This window comes from Littorina saxatilis, linkage group LG12 (genome assembly GCF_037325665.1).
Source record: "Littorina saxatilis isolate snail1 linkage group LG12, US_GU_Lsax_2.0, whole genome shotgun sequence".
NCBI classification, from domain to species: domain Eukaryota; kingdom Metazoa; phylum Mollusca; class Gastropoda; order Littorinimorpha; family Littorinidae; genus Littorina; species Littorina saxatilis.
Genome location: NC_090256.1, coordinates 46,863,555 through 46,884,385, shown reverse-complemented (window position 1 = coordinate 46,884,385; position 20,831 = coordinate 46,863,555). Strand labels below are relative to the sequence as shown.

Genomic DNA, 20,831 nt, shown 5'->3' with positions numbered 1-20,831 from the left:
TAGACTCCCACGTCCACTTATGTTTTTTAGCACGAGTGGATTTTTACGTGTATGACCGTTAACTTTTTACCCCGCCATTCAGGCAGCATTCGCCGATTTCGGGGGAGGTATATGCTGGGTATTTTCGTGTTTCTATAACCCACCGAACTCTGACATGGATTACAGGATCTTGTCCGTGCGCACTTGGTCTTGTGCCTGCGTGTACACACGAAGGGGGTTACGTCACTAGCAGGTCTGCACATAAGTTGACCTGGGAGATCGGTAAAATCTTCAATCTTAACCCACCAGGCGGCAGCGACCGGGATTCGAACTCACGACCTCCCGATTAGGAGGCCGACGTCTTACCACAACGCCACTGCGCCCGCCTAACACGAGCCCGATACCTTATCAATGCCCTTGCCTCCATAACTCAGACGCTTTGGTCTTCCCCCTTTCTACTTGTTTTTCTTCTTTTACATTCATTCCCCTCTTGATTTAGGCGCCGGGAAAAAGAACCAATTACTCTTTCTTGTCCCAGCGGATACCAGGGCACACCGCGACAAACAAAAAGGCTACCCAAACCAAAATGACTCGGCTTTACCTTCTCCTGACAAAGTAGCGGCGAGAGTAAATTCCCTTGAGGAACATGGCGGGAAAATACAGAGCCTGTGTCATGATTTCACCACATGCCAACAGTGGCCAACGGTAGTTAGGAGCATAGGGTGATGGGGTGTTTCTTTTAATACCGTCGCTGCCTTTTTGCACCCAAAGGGTCTTGATGAGATACATCGTTTCAACAAACCAAGACGTCTCGCCTGGACCCTCCAATCTAAAGAGAAATATATTTCGTCAAAAAATAAGCTAAATTCAAGCTTAAGAAGACGCCATAAATGCGAATAATGGCATCTTATGTATGTCTCCTTATGAAATGACAAAGAACGTCGAACATAAAGTTTGTCTTGATGACTTTGTCATATCAGCAGAAAAAAATATACTAGTAAGGACACCACCATGTGCACATGGTGGTCGATTTATATTGTCCAATAGAGTGGAGTGTCGCGGCATCGCTTCTTGATGGCAGATACATTTTCAACTATTTCTTCATCAAAGATGTTTTCTTGTATGATTGCAACGGCTAAATGAAAGAACGAACTTGAGAAAAAAAGAGAACATGATGTTTGTTAAAAAAACAAACACACTTGTAAACCAACAAAATTCTAGTAAATAAATAAATGAATTGACCCGCTCTCGCAATTTCATTCGCCCACTCCTTGCAGCAAACTAAATTATCATGTAGGCAGCTACATCAGTTTCATCCGACACTGTATACCGTGCAACCCGCTTATAATTAGCAGGAGACAACCTTCAAAATAAGATAAAAGAAAAGAAAAACAATCTAAGTTGACCAATTTCAAAGCGCCAACACCGATTGCAACATTTACATAAGCGTAGACTACAACAGAACACATACATTGCACAAAACTGAGTATTTTCTTTGAGTACTTACAGTGCTGACAAAATTAAACACAATACTGTTTGATAAAAAGACAAAGGTGTTCGTTTTTGTTTTGACATTTAACATAAACTGGGAAATGAGAGACCAAAATCCGAAGACAAAGATTACGAAGGGTCATTGTTAGTAACTTAAGTTACCCCAATAATTATTCGTTTGAAAATTAATCCCGTGAAGTATGATTCGTGCGAACAACAGAAGATGAGTTTTAAACTTCAGCTTTGAAGTTATTGGATTTGTCTGCACTTTGATGGCAAATGTTTTTTGAACACGCAGAATACCGCCTGATCTGAGAAGATCTTAATCGACTTAATAGGTCGTTAATCTTTTTATTTATTTTTTTTTAGCACGGAGAATATGAACGGATCGTCAAATACAAAGAGAACGCCACGTAAGTGGTTCACAACACAATGCTGCTTTGTGCAAGAAGTTACAACCAAAACGACGGGAATACACATATCGAGACCTACTTTCCAAGGCCTTTTCCGTCTCTCTATGAGGACATCGGTATCTGCCAGCTACGAAAAATAAAACCTGCTGTAAAATAATTGGTCATGCTCAAACCATGCTAAATGATAATGATAAAATAAAGACAAAAACAAGTCATCAATATGAGTCAAAGCTTTGTCGTCCATGTAAAAAGGCAATGTATACAAGAAAAAAACAGCACTGTCTAAAACTGCAAAAGACTGGAAAACATACACACTTTTAACATAAAACAATTCACTAAACTATCAAAAAGGGGCAATGGCATGCTAATATATAAACTTGAATATATAAGGACAGGTTAGTCTTTACGTATTTAAGGTTGTTCCCTGTCGATATAAACAGAGAAACATGCTTCTATCTACTGACAAATACGTTCACAATGCCTAGTAAATTTTGATAACATTGTGAATACTTTTTTTTTAAAGTAACAAGGTAAAAAAAGTACACAAGCAAACGCTGACAAGTTTGTTTGTTTTTTAAATTTCAAACTAGTAAATATTGTTCGTTAAATATATTACTTTCACAAACTAAATGTATTTATTGTATTCTGTAGTACTCCTTGATAGCACAACATTTCTTTCACGCAAATAACGAAATTTCTTATTATGCAGCGTTGAAACAAAACAAAAGGTGACATATTTCACAAATGTAAATGGGGTTATGGGTTTTTCTATCAGTACACAGCAGCTCTCTCAGTTATATGAATATCGACACTTCTCAAGATGCATAGCTGAAATTAGAGTCCATAACATTTAGAGAAACTCTACAACCCCTCCACATCCATGCACCTGAAAAACCAAATCAAATTTTAACCACGTGCTAAAACATGCTAAATGAAAACAATATGGGGTCAAAATGGGGGGGGGGGGGGGACAAAAACAAACAAAGACCTGCAAAACCTGAAGAAAAAAAGGAAAGGAAAGAAAGACAGAAAGAGAAAACAGAAGAGAACAAACTGTGGAAAAAAAGTCTATAAAAATGAAAATAATAAAAAATAACAAGACACACAAACGGACTAACCTTTCTCGGATGCTTGGGCTTGATAAGGTAAGTGTCCACGCTGTGGTGCTTGAGGTATGCGCTCCTGTCTCCCCCCTTCCCAGCTTCCGTCTCGTAGTCACCATGGAGGTGGTCCAAGGTCGTTCTCGTCACGTGCACGCGCCTGTTCAAGGTCAAGGTCAGTGTTAAAATAACAGGCTGCTCAGCTGGTTCTGTTGGACTTCACACAACCTGTGATGACTGTTACACACACACACACACACACACAATCATTTTAAAAATAAAGATTTTGTTTTGTTTTGCCACAAGTCGTTTTTACTTATTGCTGTTGATTTCTTGATTGTTCTCTTATTCATTCATATTTGTGATTATATTCTGCTTGTTACTTTAACATTTTCCTCTTGCGAGAGAACAGCAACAAAAACAACAACAACAACAACAACAACAACAACAACAACAACAACAACAGAAAACGAACAGCTGTTATAGACAGCGGACAAGAAAAAGACTGACCAACTTAACAGAACGGTAAAAGTCTTGGTGTGATATAATTATAAATCTTATCTCTATGATACTAACCCTGGAATGCCGCCAGCTTCCATTTGGTTGGCTAAAGTGACGTCATTGCTCCATACGTCATACTGCCACTTTTTCAGGCCCAGGACTCCGCAGAGTACTCCACCCGTATGAAGCCCTACCCGCATGTTGAGCAGAACATCCGTCTGCTCGCAAACAGATCTGAAAAGGAGACAGCAGAGTTTGCTACAAACGTCCCATGTCTTTCCAACGTCATGTTATCAACTGTTAAAATAAGAGTTCACTTTTATCTGAGAATTAACACTAAGAGGCTTTGATCATTCACAACAGCGGAATATCACTGCACACTATACTTCTATGATGAACGATTTGTCTGACTCGAGCAGAGGAATACATGTAATGACGATAAAAACAATATAATAACGTGCATGTTCATGCGTGTTTGCGTTTGTATGTTGTCGTATGTTCTCGCGTGTACTCCAGCCTCGATAATTACTTGATCATGGCACATTTCTTATCATAAGACATGTTTTACATAAGCATTAACTAAAAAAAGCTTACAAATTTAAGCAAGTGTATGTGTGTGTGTGTGCGGGGAAAGGGGTGTGTGTGGGGAGGAGGGGACTTATGCTTTATAAAACAAAAGGTCTGCACAGGGGAGAGAGAAAAAAACCACACGATCGCTTTTGGTGACGCCAGAACATGCGGGCCAAACTAATGATAGCTGAAGTAGGTGTAACCTGTTATGCATGTATGAATATTAAATCTTAGCATCGTCAGTTACAGGGTCGACAATTACATGGTTGTCCTTATGTATTCGAAATCACCTACTTCAGCCAATTTCTTTGATTGTGTCCCTTTCATGTCGCAAAAGTTTGAGATCCTCTGTCCGAATATTTGTATCATGGAAGAAAGGCGAGGCTCTTCAAGATCACGAAAGTCTGTATAAAGGCCAAGTGGCCACGACTTTTTGCAAGGGTTACGCGATGATTTTCTTTTAACCTCCGGGGTGCTTTAAAAGACAAAAAATCTTCTCTTTACTCAGGAATTGTTGACTTCCTAATGGTAACTTGCATTCCTGCGAGGGGATCAGATGAGAAGGGGGGAGGGGGTGGGGAAGAACGGATGGGAGGAAGGTTGAGGGGTGATGAGTTGTGTGTGTTTGTGTGTGTGTGTGTGTGTGTGTGTGTGTGTGTGTGTGTGTGTGTGTGTGTGTGTGTGGTTGTGTGTGTGTATGCGTACAAACGTGCGTGCGAGCGTTTGTGTTTGTGTGCGTGTGTATGTGTGTGTGTGCTTGCGTGCGTGCGTGCGTGAGTGTATGTGTGTGTAACTCACGCAATGGCGTCGATCATGTCGAGTCCCATCTCCACACAGCAGTGGGCGTGGTCTTGGCGAGGCTCGGGCAGACCGGACACACAGTAGTAACAGTCCCCCAGGATCTTGATCCGCAGACAGTGGTTGTTCTGTAAACACACAGGGTTTCAACAAAGCTGTTTATTGATATGCACAGACACGACTACACACCAACACACTTACAGCCCGAGCTGATATTAATTATTGGGCGAAGTCGACTTTGCGAGGTCTACTCCACGAATATCGCTGCACTGAATTTACGCCCAAAAATAACAACTTCGAGAAGTCTTTGCTGAGTCAACCGCGAGCTCAATTACGGAGTGTCTTTATGTCCATATTCTCAGGGAACAAGACATGGCCCACGCGACGAACCGTCAGTTCTAACAGGATCGCTTGAAACGTTTGATAATCATGCGAAAACTTCAATGATTGTCTATTACATGCTTTTCTGATGCAGTTCCTTCGGACTTGTTTCTGCCTGGTTAACTTCGTGTTGGAAAAGCCGTCCTTTCATTTAGCTGGAAGTTCACGCCAAAAATACTATAAAACATAAATGCCTTTAAGAATAAATCCAAAAACAAAGAGACTGCCAACGTTCTGAAATTCAGAATCAAAAAACAAGAAAGGTAGGTTGTTGGAACGTTTGTTACAGTAGAATCCGCTTAATAAGTCCACGTTTAATAAAGCCACCCGCTTTTTAAGGCCAATTTCTGGCTGCACAGATTTTCACCTATGTTTTATGCTTAAAAAAAACCCCGCTTTATAAGGCCACCAACCCGCTTAATAAAGCCACTTTTGGGCTCGCGTTAGATGTGAAAAGTCAGTGGTCGTAAACAGCTTCAAACAGAAGTTTTTGTTCATGTGAGTGAATGTTCATGATCGCATTTCTGTCACTGCCAACAATTCTTGGATAGAAAGGGGTTTAGTTTGAAATCCGGACACAAGCAACCATGGCCACCAAACGCAAGAGGACAGACATGACAACTGTGGAAAAGATGGCAATCCTAGAGAAGTTCAGAGCGCTGCCGTCTGTCTCTGTCAGGGAAGGTGCTGTCTTCTTCTTCTTCTTCTGCGTTCGTGGGCTGAAACTCCCACGTACACTCGTGTTTTTGCACGAGTGGAATTTTACGTGTATGACCGTTTTTACCCCGCCATTTAGGCAGCCATACGCCGCTTTCGGAGGAAGCATGCTGGGTATTTTCGTGTTTCTATAACCCACCGAACTCTGACATGGATTACAGGATCTTTTACGTGCGCACTTGGTCTTGTGCTTGCGTGTACACACGAAGGGGGATAAGCCACTAGCAGGTCTGCACATAAGTTGACCTGGGAGATCGGAAAAATCTCCACACTTAACCCACCAGGCGGCCGCGGCCGGGATTCGAACCCTCGACCTTCCGATTTGGAGGCCGACGTCTTACCACCCCGCCACAACGCCCGTCGGAAGGTGCTGTAACTCTGGGAGTCTCCCGTGGGATGCTGACAAATTTGGAAAAGACTGATGATGACGTCTCCATGACCATACCGTATCAGATACATGTATTTTCCTCTCGGATTTCAGCGCTTTGCTTTATTTGCTTATTTGTATTAAATCCTCTTGGATTTGAGTGCTTTTTCGCTTTATTTGCTTTATTTGCTCTGTTTGCCTGAGATCCTTTTAATAAGTCCACCCGCTTAATAAAGCCACTTTTGTCCTGCACGGAGGTGGCCTTATTAAGCGGATTCTACTGTATTGACAAAACAATACATTCACAGATTATTATATTAGTTTGTCTGTTCACTTAAAAGACCGTTGGGTCGAAATATCTGTGAATGTATTGCTTTGTCAATAACAAACGTTCCAACAACCTTCCTTTCTTGCCGTTAAGAATATTTTAAAAACAAACACACAGTCGTCCATTCGAAAGGAAAGGTTCTAATTTGTATTTGTGTTTTCCGTTTTATTGGATCTGTTGCTACTTAAACATGAATGGTTGATTTGCCTAATATCACCCTGCACGTTGGGAGAACGGCAGATCAATTATCATCGCCATCTTTCATTCTCAATTCTAACGGGTTTGAAGCACGAATCTTCTGCCAAGTATCAACCTGCTATGAAAACACAAAATAAACACAAATTCCTATTGGATGTTTCAGCATCCAACATTCCAACACAAAACCTTCGCGGCAAAACGTAAGGCGTAGGGCATATTACACATTCTATCACCGCTTAATTCAGCATTTACCCCCTGCAATAGTTATTTTCTCCATATCGGTTTTGAACACTCGCTCGCAGCTGTCGAAGACATTTTTGTAACGAGTTTATTACTGCTATCACCTCTCCTCAGCTTTTGAAGTGTGGGAAAATAGGAGAAGAGCACAGGTGTTTTTGTATGTGTTTTTATAAGACCAAGTGAACTTGAGCGATGTTTGTTATGACTCAGAAGTGGGATGTTCTGTGGGTAATGCTCCAGTATAATTGATGATTCAACGTGTCAGAATGATGGAGAATACGAAGATGATGATGATGACGTTGAGCATTGCGATGAAAGTAAAGTAAGGAAGAGAAGCGAGAATAAAATGCGGCAACATGCAGAAAGGAGAAAGGAAAATGTGTACCCTGGAGATGAATGTGAGCTCGGAAATTCATCATTTTTGTTCTGTTAATTATTATTGGCGAGAGAAGTCAAACATCCCAAAGCAGATAGACGGCTAACGTTCCCAAATCCAGATATTCACATATATGTGAAGATACAGAGACAGACAGGGATAGGTAGAGACAATAGGACAGACAGAGACAGGGGGAGAGGGGGAGGGAGGATGTGTTACACAAGAAGAAATATCGGTGACAAAGCTGCGTTTTTCATACACAAGCCAGAATACCTGCATTTGAATGATTACGAAGCCAGTTGATAGACGCTTACCATTAGCACAAAACACAGTTCTCCAGGTAACAACCAGTTGTGTAGCAATTCGGAAATAGACAGATTTAGATTCACAACAATCAGCTTTCATGAGTCCGTCACATCCCTGTGGCCTTGGTCCAGCGGTCCTAAAGAAAAACATGGCGGAAAGGGCGTTTATAATCTTATTGGGTACTAAACGTGGTGTGTGTGTGTGTGTGTGTGTGTGTGTGTGTGTGTGTGTGTGTGTGTGTGTGTGTGTTCGCTTGTGTGTGTGTGTGTTAGCTTGTGTGTGTGTGTGTGTGTGTGCATAATTTTGTGGTACTTATCGTGATGTGTGTATGTATGTTTGTGTGTGTGTGTATGTGCATGTGTGTGTGCGTGTGTGTGTGTGTTTGCGTGTGTGTGTGTGTGCGTGTGTGTGTGTGTTTGCGTGTGTGTGTGTGTGTGTGTGTGTGGTAGTGTGTGTGGTTGTTTGTTTGTGTGTGTGTGTGTGTGTGTTTTGTCCGCACTATAACCCTGTTTTGTCTTAGATTTCATGCGTTGCCTTCACAACACAATCATGCAACCAAACCCAAAGCCAGTGCACGACTCCATTCAACCACGCTGTAACTTCCAAGTTCAGTTCGGGTCTTTTCCTCATAAATGTTAAAGGAAAAAATCTAATACCCGTTCTTTCAGTACTGTGCGTAGCCGACAAAACTCGACCATGCAACCAGCCCCGCAACAGAAAACAAGTCGCGTAAGGCGAAAATACAACATTTAGTCAAGCTGACGAACTCACAGAATGAAACTGAACGCAGTGCAATGTTATCAGCAAGACCGTATACTCGTAGCATCGTAAGTCCACCGCTCGTGGCAAAGGCAGTGAAATTGACAAGAAGAGCGGGGTAGTAGTTGCGCTGAGAAGGATAGCACGCTTTTCTGTACCTCTCTTCGTTTTAACTTTCTGAGAATGTTTTTAATCCAAAAATATCATATCTATATGTTTTTGGAATCAGGAACTGACAAGGAATAAGATGAAAGTGTTTTTAAATTGATTTCAAAAATTTAATTTTGATCATATTTTTAATTTTCAGAGCTTGTTTTTAATCCAAATATAACATATTTATATGTTTTTGGAATCAGAAAATGATGAAGAATAAGATGAACGTAAATTTGGATCGTTTTATAAAAAGAAATCTTTTTTTTACAATTTTCAGATTTTTAATGACCAAAGTCATTAATTAATTTTAAGCCACCAAGCTGAAATGCAATACCGAAGTCCGGCCTTTGTCGAAGATTGCTTGGCCAAAATTTCAATCAATTTGATTGAAAAATGAGGGTGTGACAGTGCCGCCTCAGCTTTTACAAAAAGCCGGATATGACGTCATCAAAGGTATTTATCGAAAAAAAGAAAAAAACATCCGGGGATATCATTCCCAGGAACTCTCATGTCAAATTTCATAAAGATCTGTCCAGTAGTTTGGTCTGAATCGCTCTACACACACACACGCACAGACACAGACACAGACACAGACACACACACACACACACACACACACACACACACACACACACACACACACACACACACATACACCACGACCCTCGTCTCGATTCCCCCTCTATGTTAAAAATTTAGTCAAAACTTGACTAAATGTAAAAAACTAGCATAGCACAACTCCATTCAGTCACAGAATTTTCCGGAGTTTTCTGATCGCTGGCACTCGAGTTTAGCAGCATTCACTCCCGGCAGGGGGCGAACCCATCAAAAGAGGCAATATCCGCTTCCCCCCCCCCCCCCCCTGCTCCTCCTACCTGATGGCCTTTGGCTTCCGTCTTACCTGTAGAAAACCTAAACTGACTGCATTGCACTGCACACAAAATAATGGCCGGGGCTTCGGGTTTTTTTTCTTCTTGAAAAAGCGATAATGAGCCTTGGAGAATGGCTGGGGGTAAAATATGAGAGTAGAAGCCAATCTATAGCCTACCATTTCATATGTTGTGCTTGCACGATTGAGTGCTTTTACCCTACTCGCTTAACACAATGCAAACTAAAACCCTTACCATGTTTAAAAACAAGCTGAACACTTTTTTAATATCATAATTCAATGATGAATACAACTTCAACAAATCTCTATCGAAAGAGAGAGAGAGAGAGAACTTTGAACTTTATTTATTTATCGAGGGTAACAGAATAAGCAAAATATACATGCTTTTTTTCGTCCGGCCCTCGCCCATTGAGGGTAACTCGATTAATAACAAGAAGAAATAGAAATTAAGTTAATTACAATACAATGTATATAATTAACATGTCAAACAGTTAAAAAGACATTCAAAATGCATTATGAATATCAAGCAATGATGTATTATTATCACATAATTATTTACTTGTTTCCAAGAGAAACAGCATATACATTTCTTTGAAGGAAGTTTCACTGAATTGCATTTTAATTAAATCAGGAATGGAGTTCCACAATAAGGCGCCAGAATAAGAAAGACTTGATTTGTAAAGGTCAATTCTAGGGGTTGGGGTAATTAATTTGTTTAGTTTTATTGAATTATTCAGTTTGAAATCTGAGGCAATGAATGTAGGTGCATTCCCTGACATAATTCTATGCATCATTACACCTTTGTTATAGATGAATCGTGATTTGATAGGAAGAATCTTTAATTTTTTATAATCAGACATAGAGAGAGATGCATTTTTTAAAAGAATTAATTTTACAGCTCGTCTATGTAAAGAGCACAAGTGTTTCAAAGTGTTTGCACTTGCAGAGTCCCACACTGTGGACGCATAATCAATAGTTGATTGAATATATGCCTGAAAAAACAGTTTCCGTGTGCGTAGGTCAAGAAAGTGTTTAATTTTTGATAACTGATATATTTTTTTGGAAGTATTTTTACAAAGTGTATCTAAATGTTTTGACCAAGACAGATTATTATCAATGGTTATTCCCAAAACCTTATGGTTATCAACTTCAGAGAGAGAGAGAGAGAGAGAGAGAGAGAGAGAGAGAGAGAGAGAGAGAGAGAGAGAGAGAGAGAGAGAGAGAGAGAGAGAGAGAGAGAGAGAGAGAGAGAGAGAGAGAGAGAGAGAGAGAGAGAGAGAGAGAGAGAGAGAGAGAGAGAGAGAGAGAAAGAGAGAGAGCAAGAGACAAAGACACAGACAGTCAGTGATAGAGAGGCAGGGAGAGTTAGACAATGAGACAGACAGACAGAGAGCAGACAGTAGGGACGACCACAAGGATTAGTGGGAGTCACGTGCACAAATACGCCATCCAAAAACAAACCACCAACACCCACAACCACAGAAGTGGCAATATCCGCAAAAAGCCTGAATAGTGTAATTGAATATCACCGACGGTAAAATTCGACCTCTCCGAAGCACGTAGCGCTGAACATTTGCATGGCACTGCGTGAACTCTGCAGGGGTTTAAATGCAAGATAGCTTTGCTTAAACGGCACAGTCCTCGCCTCGAAAAAGATTGGGCTCACAGTCCTCGCCTCGAAAAAGATTCGGCTCACAGTCCTCGCCTCGAAAAAGATTGGGCTCACAGTCCTCGCCTCGAAAAAGATTAAGCTCACAGTCCTCGCCTCGTAAAAGATTTGGCTCAAAGTCCTCGCCTCGAAAAAGATTTGGCTCACAGTCCTCGCCTCGAAAAAGATTGGGCTCACAGTCCTCGCCTCGAAAAAGATTCGGCTCACAGTCCTCGCCTCAAAAAAGATTCGGCTCACAGTCCTCGCCTCGAAAAAGATTCGGCACACAGTCCTCGCCTCGAAAAAGATTCGGCTCACAGTCCTCGCCTCGTAAAAGATTGGGCTCACAGTCCTCGCCTCGAAAAAGATTCTGCTCACAGTCCTCGCCTCGAAAAAGATTGGGATCACAGTCCTTGCCTCGAAAAAGATTCGGCTCACAGTCCTCGCCTCGTAAAAGATTCGTCTCACAGTCCTCCCCTCGAAAAAGATTGGGCTCACAGTCCTCGCCTCGTAAAAGATTCGGCTCACAGTCCTCGCCTCGAAAAAGATTTGGCTCACAGTCCTCGCCTCGTAAAAGATTCGGCTCACAGTCCTCGCCTCGAAAAAGATTCTGCTCACAGTCCTCGCCTCGTAAAAGATTTGGCTCACAGTCCTCGCCTCGTAAAAGATTTGGTTCACAGTCCTCGCCTCGAAAAAGATTCGGCTCACAGTCCTCGCCTCGAAAAAGATTCGGCTCACAGTCCTCGCCTCGAAAAAGATTGGGCTCACAGTCCTCGCCTCGAAAAAGATTTGGCTCACAGTCCTCGCCTCGTAAAAGATTCGGCTCACAGTCCTCGCCTCGTAAAAGATTCGGCTCACAGTCCTCGCCTCGAAAAAGATTTGGCTCACGATCTCAGATGTGGTCAGGCTTTTTCATGGGGAAAAAGTCATCCCTGAACTTGGACACAAATCAAAAGTCAACAGCCAAAGTGCTTTCTGTATAGAGTGGGTCACTTTTGATGAAATGACTTCATGACTCACACTTGTAGCAATCTGAGAAATTAATTCAGCAAAACATGTCCACTCCGTAAACGAAGGAGCCAGGCTATGGTTGTTGGTATTTGTGCCATGTGAAAGCCTGGGTAGATTTCAACTGGTTTATGCAGGACCTTCTTCTTCTGCGTTCCCGTTGCCATGCTAGACCCTCATGGTTGTTGACGTGACGAAGTTTGCAGTTCGCCGCAAGGACTCCGGTGGGCCCCACAGTTTCTCCTCAGTTTACGTCGACCATCTCTGGCGTTTATGGGACCGTTCGTTTACAGGTGAAGCAAATTTAACTCTCAATCACATCGATACCCTCTGTGTCCACTCATCCCCCCTCCCTCCTCTCCCTGTCTCCCTTGCCTCACGTCTCCGCCTAGAAATAATTATGTCTTGATGAAGTACATAAGGCCGCACACACAAAATGTTGGTTTAGGGTAAGGAGGTTACTTCCCTTAGTCTCGTTATGGTTCACAAAATGTGCAAAAAGCGTGGTTTTTTTGTGAGAAATGTAAAAAAAAGTTTTAATTTCGGCGGGAAAAAACAGGGTCGGTCGGGTTACCCTAAATCAACGTATATTTTTATTTGGCCTAAGTATACATCGGAAACTGTTTAATATTATTGGCATTTTGCGTTGAGTTTGTGTTTTTCTGTCACCGGCACAGCAGAACACGTTGATCACATGGACATCCCTCATCTCAACCCCCGCCCCCTCCTCCCTCCCACCCCCTTCTCTGGCATACTTTTCCTCGCCTCCATCGACACCCCTTCTCACAACCAACACCACACCCCCCCCCCCCCCTACAGTTTTCAACTCCCTGCCCCAGCATTCTCTTTCTAGAATTAATCCCTTATCCCTCTCCTCTTCCTGATCCCTTTGCCCCTCATCCATCTCCTCCCTTGTCCATCCCACTCCCCCTCGAAAACCAGAATGAAAAAACCGTACCCCCCCCCCCCCCTCCCACACACCTTTACCCCCCAAGGACGCATGACGTGAGAATCCGTGCACAGGTCAATAGACATGGTCCCATTGCAGCTCAATCCTTGCAGTGTCGGCGAGCAAACAGCAATTCCAGGCTTCCCCTCTTTAAAACGCCCTGACTCTTTGGCTTCGGCCTCGCTAAATCAATGTTGCCCAAATCTCCATTCCTATCATTCCAACTTCAAATATGGCATAGAATTGCGTAACGTCACTTGCTGCAGGAAAGTGTGCCCTTTTTCTCAATGCCCCCCCTTTCCCCTCGCGTTTGCCGTTTTATTTATTTATTGTTGAACTGGAAGTTGTGAGATGGAAGTAAAGGGGGAGGGAGAGGGGAGGGGAACGAGAGGTGTATGGGCGATACTTTAAATGTTTTAATCAGTTTCGACAGTTTTGGGGAGGAGTTATGTGTTCTTCTGCTCTTTTGGTTTTGCCCTGAAGGTTTGAAAATATGGCGGAAGAGGGATGGGGAGTAGCAAAAACAGTTGTTGAAAAGTTTGTTTTTGATGCATTTCTTTCTTTCTTTCTTTCTTTCGTTTTATCTGTCTTGCTGTCCTTTATTTCTTTCTTTCCTCTTTCACTGATGAACAGAATGGACTCAAAGATAACTCAGCTACATTGCCTCGATATTTTAGAAGCTGGATGTGCAAGCTGCTAATGCAGTTTCAGTTCGCACACAGAGATTTGTCAGTGCACTGAATTTGGCTTGCGTCATTCGGACGGATTTTGCCCTGACAGAAAACAAAAACATCACGGACATTTTGCAAAAGGTAAAGGCTGCGTCTTCATGCACCCAGGGAAGAAAACCGATGGAAATCTGGATGGAAAAAACACACACACAAACACAGACATGTCTGCACTAAGACGCATAAACAAACACAAAGACACAGACACATCCAAACATAAACGTTCGCACGCACGCATGCACGCACGCACGCACGCACGGACGTACGCACGCACGCTCGCACGTACGCACGTACGCACGCACGCTCGCACACACACACACACACACACACACACACACACACACACACACAAAGAAACACACACACACAAACACACACACACACACACACACACTCACACACACACACACACACTCACACACACACACACACATATCCATGATGGCATCCGCGTAGAAATCAACTTAACGACAGTATTAAGTGATGTTTCGAAATTCCGAACGTGAGCCTGTTGTACTTATAACGACCCAAAAGCAGTGCTAACATTGTTGCATTAATAAATGTTACCTTTGACCCGGCATATTTAATCCCCCCCTCCTCCCTTCCCTCAGCCCAACGACAGCTCCTCTCATACACTCTCACCCGCTTCTATCTATCTATATATATGTGTGTGTGTGTGTGTGTGTGTGTGCAGTGTGTGTGTGTGTGTGTGTGTGTGTGTGTGTGTGTGTGTGTGTGTGTGTGTGTGTGTGTGTGTGTGTGTGTGTGTGTGTGTGTGTGTGTGTTCGCGATGCACGGCCAAAGTTCTCGATGGATCTGCTTCAAATTTGGTGGGCATATTCAGGTAGACCCCGGACACAACCTGGTCGATGAAAATTTTCAACACGTGCTCTCAGCGCGCAGCGCTGAACCGATTTTGGTTTTTCTGTTCATCTTCCCAGATCCATTCCCAGTAACTCTTCCTTATCTTCTCCACTGTTTTGCGTTTATCTCCCTTCCTTCGTGTGGCGTCAATCCATATTCCCGTTACTATTTTTAGAAGGTCACTGTCCACAACGCTCAATCCATATTCTCGTGACTATTTTTAGAAGGTCACTGTCCACAACGCTCCTTATCTTCTCCAATGCTTTGCGCGTTTATCTCCCTTCCTTCGTGTGGCGTCAATCGCGTACGGTGCGCCACTCACCCAGCCGGGTATCATTCGGCTCTACTTCTTCCCGGCGAAGCCGGCTACCCGGCGAAGCGGGTATTCATCTAGTTCTTCATAATTGGACTGGGTGGCCGAGTGGTAACGCACTTGCGCTCGGAAGCGAGAGGTTGCGAGTTCGACCCTGGGTCATGGCGTTAGCAATTTTCTCCCCCCCTTTCCTAACCTAGGTGGTGGGTTCAAGTGCTAGTCTTTCAGATGAGACGAAAAACCGAGGTCCCTTCGTGTACACTACATTGGGGTGTGCACGTTAAAGATCCCACGATTGACAAAAGGGTCTTTCCTGGCAAAATTGTATAGGCATAGATAAAAAATGTCCACCAAAATACCCGTGTGACTTGGAATAATAGGCCGTGAAAAGTAGGATATGCGCCGAAATGGCTGCGATCTGCTGGCCGATGTGAATGCGTGATGTATTGTGTAAAAAAAATTCCATCTCACACGACATAAATAAATCCCTGCGCCTTGATTATGTGCGCGATATAAATTGCATAAAATAAAAAATAAAATGAAAATAAATCCCTGCGCTTAGAACTGTACCCACGGAATACGCGCGATATAAGCCTCATATTGATTGATAATTGAGGTGATCGACAGGCGTAAAACTATACACATATTTTTGGTCAAAATTATACATGCGACCCTAATGGCCAACAGAAAAAGGGGGAAGTCTATCTGAACTGTCCTACATTTCATTGAATCGAATCGAAATTAGGGGTATAACGGGTTTTTGGTTTGGGGTCAAGCACATTTAGTCTAAGTGATGTGCGAAAACGAAGCCCCGCATTTATAGTTGGGGCAGATTTGAAATCGTGAATTAGGCCATGTCTGTTAAATACGTTCAAGGAGATGAGAGTTCGAGTGAAATCCCCAGTATTTTGCCCACCGACGAGCAGCGCAGTGCAGTCCCATTCCTTGTTAATTGAAAACTAAACATCTTCTTTTGACAGTGCTCAGTTATTCAAGTATTCTCTACTTTTTTCAATCTGGCGTGTGTGTGTGTGTGTGTGTGTGTGTGTGTGTGTGTGTGTGTGTGTGTGTGTGTGTGTGTGCGTGCGTGCGTGCGTGCGTGCGTGCGTGTGTGTGTGTGTGTGTGTGTGTGCGTGCGTGCGTGTGTGTGTGTGTGTGTTTGGGGGCAGGTTGTGGGGGTTGTTTGCATTTGCATGCGTGTTCGGCATGTGTATTGGGGACACACAAATTAACTGAACCAGGCTTCTTTGCACCAAATAAATTAACTATGCTGTGGTTAACACTTGTGGTTCGTCGGCCTCAGAAACTCAGCTATACTCAGGTCATCTCTCAGATACAACTCTTGTCTCTCAGATAGCGAATTAGATTGATTGCAATTATATTACGTTTTTACATGGAATGAGAGCATCAGAGATTCCACTTGTACATATGTAAGACAACACAACATCCTAACAAAAAAAATCCTCTCTTCTGGTGACTATTACATCCCATAAAATTGTTCTCCAATCGGGTCACGATATTACGGAAAATCGCTATCTAGCTTTCAGGCGTAGTGGTACAGAATCCAGGAAATAGTTCATCGAAGTCTGGCATCTCTACAGCGTTACCAGAGTGACTGGAGGCAGTGGATCAAGCCATTACCGCAGCACCAAGCGAACCCGTACTGATAACACCTCAAGCACAACTTGCCAAACTCTCCTGAGAGGAGAATTGCACGTGCAGCTATATAGTACGCATTATCGTGTCCGTATTATTACCAGTTACTTTACGTACATGCAAAGATTCCCAACGTTGCGCTTTAGCGGGTAGGCCTACAGAGACAAAGACAGATTGAGAGATAAACAGACAGAGGCAGACAGGCAGGTAGACAGACAGAGAGACGCACGCACGCACAGACAGACAGACTGACAAACATAATTATAGACAGACAGACAGTCAGACAAACAGACAAACAGACAGACAGACAGACAGACAGACAGACAGACAGACAGACAGACAGACAGACAGACAGACAGACAGACAGACAGACAGACAGATATACACACATGCGCGAATATTTGCATTATGTTCTTACGTGAGACTAGTACTGCCAGGGAAAAGGTATTAAAAAACAAACTCTCAAACTACCTTCCATCACACGTTTTGCAAATAACTGTTGCACGATGTCACAAAATGATCTTGTCTCAATCGGACGGATGGACGGAATCCTGTCATTCTTTGCAAGAAAAAAACGTTGCAGAGCAAACAACACACCGCGAAGATAATTGAAGTGAACATGAACTAATCAACACACATTAAAGGCACAGTGCAGCTCACAGCCTTCGTTTTGCGTTTTTGTTGCAGCTGAGTGCATTTACAGTTCAAAAATCCTCCTATGGTAGTAAAACAAACCCAAAACTACCCAACGACGACATCTGTGAAGCTCGACAGTTTCTTGTTCACGCGAGTGCATAAATTAACCTAGTTATTACGTGGTGTTTGGTCGGAGTTCGATTCAACTGAGTGATTCCGGCCTCCATTTTGTATTACACAAACTCATGATGACGTCTGACATAGTTTGCTAGTGACGTGTCTTTTTGTGCATGATGTGGTGATCTACCTGATCTAAATTTAGATCCAAAAATAGGCCTTCGTCGAAGATTGCTTGGCCAAAATTTCAATAAATTTGAATGAAAAATGAAGGTGTGACAGTGCCGCCTCAACTTTTACAAAAAGCCGGATATGACGTCATAAAAGACATTTATCGAAAAAATGGAGAAAAAAATCTGAGGATATCATACCCAGGAACTCTCATGTAAAATTTCATAAATATCGGTCCAGTAGTTTACTCTGAATCGCTCTACACACACACACACACACACACACACACACACACACACACACACACACACACACACACACACACACACACACACACACACACACACACACACACACACACACATACACCACGACCCTCGTCTTGATTCCCCCTCTATGTTAAAACATTTAGTCAAAACTTGACTAAATGTAAAAAAGAAAGAAAACAAACAAACAACAACATTGACCCCAACGACATAGATTTTATTATTCAAATACTATATAGTCAAACCAAACAAGAACACACACACCCACACACACACACACACACACACACACACACACACACACACACACACACACACACACACACACACACATACACACACACACTCTCTCTCTCTCTCACACACACACACACGCACACATGAGTGAAATTAATCGACCTATATATTCATATGATGTACCAAGTCAACTTTTGCAAGTAGACAATGTACAAACTAAATTGGGAGAATTTGTATATAATTGCTTCCAAAAAAAGAAACAGTGAAATCCTTTGGTTATTTATCTTTCCGTGTCTTATAAACACTACGTTTCATGACAATAAATTTATTCGTATTCGTATTCACACACACACACACACACACACACACACACACACACACACACACACACACACACACACACACACACACACACACACACACACACACAGATAAGGAGAGACAGACAGAGAGAAGGTAACAAACAGTAACACAAAAAAGGTAGAGTGACTGAGTCCGTTGCTGGCTCTACCTGCCTGCACCAGTGCACGATCGTGAGAACGTGTGTGTGAGTATATTCCTAAGTGCAAAACTTCCAGGAAACGCGTTAATGGGGGCGCCTGAAACGCGATCTGGGATGAGTGCCAAAGTACAACTCTTGATTTGTCTAGCAGGCTTTTCCATCCGTCACTTTCGTTCTCACGCCTATATACCCCGTCCCGCAAAAGCTGCGATAAAATAGTCTGAACACTATCGTTTTACCTACCGTCTTCTATACTAACGATCGAGCCTGGGAGCTAGGCGTCTGGCACTATCATGTCATCATCATCCCACTGTGATAATGATCGAATCTGAGAGCAAGAAATCAAAGTCTGATTTAACTCTGACGTTGAAGTTTCCCTTCCAATTCGTTTCACTTTTCCCCTTTCCAATTACCCAGCTTTAAGTGTTACTGGGAGGTGCGCCACTGAGATGAAGAATACAAGGGAAAATAGGTTTAAGAAGCAAAAAGAGCTACGCGCGTGCGCTCGCTCTCACATTCATACAGACAGACAGACAGACAGACAGACAGACAGACAGACAGACACACACTCACACACACACACACACACACACGCGCGCGCGCGCACATACACCCTACCCCCCCACCACCACCACCACCACCACCACCGACGACACCCACACTGACTCCCATTAATGAACAGAATGAACTGGTCTACACCGATGTTCACACATCCCACACAGCTGTTTGGGACAGCTTGCCAAGAAAGCTTTTTGAGACTGTGTTGTTTTTGGTTACGTTTTCTCTCTTCCGTTTTCATCACAAAACACGCGTAATGTCGTCCCAAGCACTCAGTGCTATGATGAAAAACTGATGATCTTTGCATGTCGGGAAGAAGTGTCTTGCGTGTCAACGCGTGTGCAGAATTATTCTGCGTGCCAACGCGTGCGCGAGCAGAAATGTTTCAAATGACAACGTGTGTGCGGCAACGTGTTGTGTGTCAACGCGTGATAAGACAATATTGCTATTGCATATGTTACGTGGATTTCCATTGGTCAATTGGGCAAAACTGAGCTCAGTGCAAAAGTGATATCGACGACATTTCCGTCGATATCAGTTTTGATATCGACGACCGCTTTATTGCTTCCCCACTTCAAAAACAAAAACACCTAAATTTAAAAAAAACCAAATATATATGAAAATGTAATTATCCCAAAATTTAGTTGAGCAAGTGACTAAAGACTTTTTGAAAGGAAAGACATTTTAAAATACTGAAAAGTACAAGAAAAGAGTGAACAAAAAGAAATAATAATCAAAGGGAGGGATATGGAACAGCCAAAACTGAGACAAATACTTTTGTAATTTCTTTACAGTAAATACAAAATGTCCAGAGAATTAGCAATATATCTAACACTAGATGATTACCCGCTTAGCCGGGTACCGGCTTCGCCGGAAAGAAGTAGGGCCGAATACCCGGCTACGCCGGGAAGAAGTAGAGGAATACCCGGCTTCGCCGGGATGAAAGCGTTGTGGACAGTGACCTTCTAAAAATAGTAACGGGAATATCCGGCTTCGCCGGGATGAAAGCGTTGTGGACAGTGACCTTCTAAAAATAGTAACGGGAATATGGATTGACGCCACACGAAGGAAGGGACAGTGACCTTCTAAAAATAGTTGTGGACAGTGACCTTCTAAAAATAGTAACGGGAATATCCGGCTTCGCCGGGATGAAAGCGTTGTGGACAGTGACCTTCTAAAAATAGTAACGGGAATATGGATTGACGCCACACGAAGGAAGGGAGATAAACGCAAAACACTGGAGAAGAAAAGGAAGAGTTACTGGGAATGGATCTGGGAAGATGAACAGAAAGACCAAAATCGGTTCAGCGCTGCGCGCTGAGAGCACGTGTTGAAAATTCTCATCGACCAGGTTGTGTCCGGGGTCTTCCTGAATATGCCCACCAAATTAGAAGCAGATCCATCGAGAACTTTGGCCGTGCATCGCGAACACACACACACACACACACACACACACACACACACACACACACACACACACACACACACACACACACACACACACAAGTCGTATATACATATAGATTGACTGACTGTGTGACGATATCTTCTGCTATTGGTCTGTTTCGACAGTCTCCGGTCTCGATTTTGATATCACTGTCTCAACAGACCA

General features: G+C 42.9%; 1 protein-coding gene across 1 annotated transcript in view; it reads right to left on the bottom strand.

The window, feature by feature from the left end:
- LOC138983114 (adenylate cyclase type 1-like) overlaps positions 1–20,831 on the bottom strand; it is a 169,858-nt gene that overhangs the window by 34,052 nt on the left and 114,975 nt on the right. Inside the window, exons 5-7 of the mRNA XM_070356523.1 lie at positions 4,853–4,980; positions 3,560–3,718; positions 3,002–3,143 (exon numbers count right to left, since the gene is read on the bottom strand). Of these exons, the coding sequence (XP_070212624.1) occupies positions 3,002–3,143; positions 3,560–3,718; positions 4,853–4,980 (429 nt within the window). The remainder of the gene's footprint in view (positions 1–3,001; positions 3,144–3,559; positions 3,719–4,852; positions 4,981–20,831) is intronic.